The following is a 2,997-nucleotide window of genomic DNA, read 5'->3' as shown; positions in this document are numbered from 1 at the left end:
ACACATACGTAATTTTGACTGGAGATAATTAATTAGAGTTTGCGTAAAACTCGCGCGCCGCCGCGAATCGACGCCGAAACCACCCAACGGCATATTCCATTCCGAAATCCAGGACAAATTAGATCCAAAGTAGGATTTGGGGAGAGAATATGTGCTCGCTGTCGAATATTCTCTCAGATTCCTTCGCACGTTGCTTATCCCCACAAATCTGGCCGTGCGATCAACAAATCCGACGAGGAATATTTCGTCCTAGGCTACCGGACATGTCCGCTAGGAAGGAATATAAAATTGGGGTAATATTCCCTTGGCATCTTCACAATCCCGTGCATGTATATATAAGTTCCTTCCCTCTCAAAGCTTCATCGTACACAAAAACACATTCTTCTAGTCTTCTTAAATCTTCGAGTTCTCCTGTCTGTTCTCCCATGGCGGCCGGAACTGTCGTGGTTTTCGACTTTGACAAGACGATCATCGACGTCGACAGCGATAACTGGGTCGTCGACGAGTTGGGCTTCACCGGATTGTTCGACCAGCTTCTTCACACCATGCCTTGGAATTCTCTCATGGTTAGTAGTTTAGTACTCTGTTTCTTAAACTTATTCCGACATTAATTAATGATGTTCTAAATTCTAATTTACTGTATTATATTACTTACAGGATAGGATGATGAAGGAGATTCATGCGAACGGGAAGACAATCGGGGACATCGAACGAGTTCTCCAGGGCGTCCCGATTCATCCCCGGATTGTTCCGGCTATAAAAGCAGTTCACGGTTTAGGGTAATGTTCGTTTCTTTAATTATCGGTTCTTGGTTTCTTGGCGGTTCTGTCGTTTCTGACGATGAAGTTGTTGAATTTTCAGGTGTGATTTGAGGATAGTGAGCGATGCAAACCTTTTCTTCATCGAAACAATCTTGAAACATCTGGGAATCCGAGAATGTTTCTCGGAGATCAACACTAATCCTGGCTATGTCGACGAGGAAGGCCGCCTTAGAATCCTCCCTTTCCATGACTTCCATTCTTCTCCCCATGGCTGTGCTCGCTGCCCTCCCAACATGTGCAAGAGTAAGATTATTGAAAGGATTCAAGCATCTATGGGTAAGGAAGGGAAGAAGAGGGTGATCTACCTGGGAGATGGGATTGGCGATTTCTGCCCAAGCTTGAAGCTGAAAGCAGGAGACTTTATGATGCCCAGGAAAGACTTCCCAGTCTGGGAGTTGATCAAAGAAAACAGATCCCTTCTAGAAGCAGAGATTCATGAATGGAGCAATGGTGAAGACTTTGAGAGGATCCTGTTTCATCTCATTAACAGGATTTGCATTGAAGACAGTCAATTTCTGGCGGCTGAATCCAAGTTCCAGGCCATTTCCATGCAGCCTTGTGAAGCTCTGCCCAAAGCTATCCGAGTGCCTTTCTAGTTCTGTTCTTCAAGAAAACAAAAAAAAAACAGTCATTCTGCAGCTTAATTGCTTGCAAACAGCATCTAATTATCTTTTAATGTTGTATTCAGCAACCTAAGTAACTTCAGTAGTTCCAGTTTGTGGATGAAATTCTGTCTGCCTCAAGACCCAAAAGGGCAATGTTCTGCCACAAGTTTATAGAATGAAAATTTGGTCCCCCCATAAGTTTCATGGGCTCAACAAGCCTCAAGTTTAAAACTTTATTTTGTTCTATTGGGCCTAAACGGGTCACCTCCTATAATAACTTAAGAGTTAAGAACAAAAAAAAAAAAAGGTGGTGTGGCGGGGCCCACCTAGCTTGTGGGCCAAGGACGAGACGGTTTGGGCCAATAAAACCCATGCCCTCCAAGAAGTGGGTTTTTTTCCGTTCTACCCTACCAGTCCGTATTGACGTCTCTAGTTTGCGGCAAATATAATGTGTACTAATGGAACATTAGTTATGTGGTCCATATTGGCCTGTTTGAGGAAAGTGAAAGGCAACTACCACATCATAGATGAACATATTATCACAACATCTTCACACCTTATAAATTATATATGTTGGTATTTTTTTTTTTTTTTTTTTGAGTATTCGAGTATTGCTGACTTTATTACAATGCAGCTGTTCATAACTACTTTTTCAATCTATTAAAGCGCAAATAGTCAATATTGCATCCACACTGAGGCTCGAACTAACAACCTCCCATATGGAAGATTGGTACCCAATAAATAATGAGTTATAAAAGAAATTTATTGTCAACACATTTTATATAATCTATATCTATATTTCTATTAATTTTTGGTTCCCAAATGCCCATGTTAGCAACTGCACGCCAATAATTTATGTTTGTTGGTAGGGTTGGTACCCAATAGAGGGTCAGTTTTTGTCATATTTGTATTGCAATGGATAATTGGTAGGGCTGGTTCCCAATATCTCTCTTGCCTTTTTACCTCCAATAAGAAAGTCTGGTTTATTTATCCTGTAAAGAAAAACAATTTTAATGTATACATAGTACATAACATGACCTGTTTGGACACCTCAATTTCAGTGGTGTAGGGTCATTTTCTTTGCCCTCACCTCAGATCTACAATCATAACATTGTGAAAAAATAGAACCCTACACTTAGCGAATGTTAGGTTAATATGTTAAATGATCAATTGAGTTGTGTCTTAGAGATTCTTGGTCAAATCAATCTCACAGAAAGTTAAACTCTGGGGTTTGTGATTATCAAATTATTTATCTGATCCCGCAGAGAGTTGAACTCTGGACTTTGTGATTACCAAATCATTTATCTGACATTTTAATTAACTTGGTTGAGGTTATTCTGCATTTTAGTATACTTTTTTTTTTTTTTTTTTTTTTTTGTTTCCTGTTTTCCTGCTAAGTGTATATATATATATATATATATATATATATATATATATATATATATATAGACAATAACTATTGGCGGTATTATGGCAATAATTTAGTCAGATCCAGTCTGGACCACATATATCAGCCCATGGTTGTATTGAGTAAGAGAAGGCCTACTGGGCCCAATACCCGCTGGAAGTTT

At 39.6% G+C, this 2,997-nt stretch overlaps 1 protein-coding gene across 2 annotated transcripts; it reads left to right on the top strand.

Annotated features, from left to right (window-relative positions):
* Window positions 1-215: 215 nt before the first annotated feature.
* On the top strand, window positions 216-1,639 carry LOC109187597 (inorganic pyrophosphatase 2-like). Of its 2 annotated transcripts, XM_019337829.1 has the most exons (4): window positions 216-566; window positions 658-779; window positions 862-1,433; window positions 1,477-1,639. In XM_019337829.1, the coding sequence occupies exons 1-3, from the start codon at window positions 264-266 to the stop codon at window positions 1,415-1,417; spliced, it is 981 nt and encodes a 326-aa protein (XP_019193374.1). In that variant the 5' UTR covers window positions 216-263; the 3' UTR covers window positions 1,418-1,433; window positions 1,477-1,639. The 2 variants fall into 2 exon arrangements, with proteins under 2 accessions (XP_019193374.1, XP_019193373.1); XM_019337828.1 differs by having other exon boundaries at window positions 217-566; window positions 862-1,639.
* Window positions 1,640-2,997: the final 1,358 nt, after the last annotated feature.

This window comes from Ipomoea nil, unplaced genomic scaffold (assembly GCF_001879475.1).
Source record: "Ipomoea nil cultivar Tokyo-kokei standard unplaced genomic scaffold, Asagao_1.1 scaffold1421, whole genome shotgun sequence".
NCBI lineage: Eukaryota > Viridiplantae > Streptophyta > Magnoliopsida > Solanales > Convolvulaceae > Ipomoea > Ipomoea nil.
This window is presented reverse-complemented; position numbering and strand designations above follow the sequence as displayed.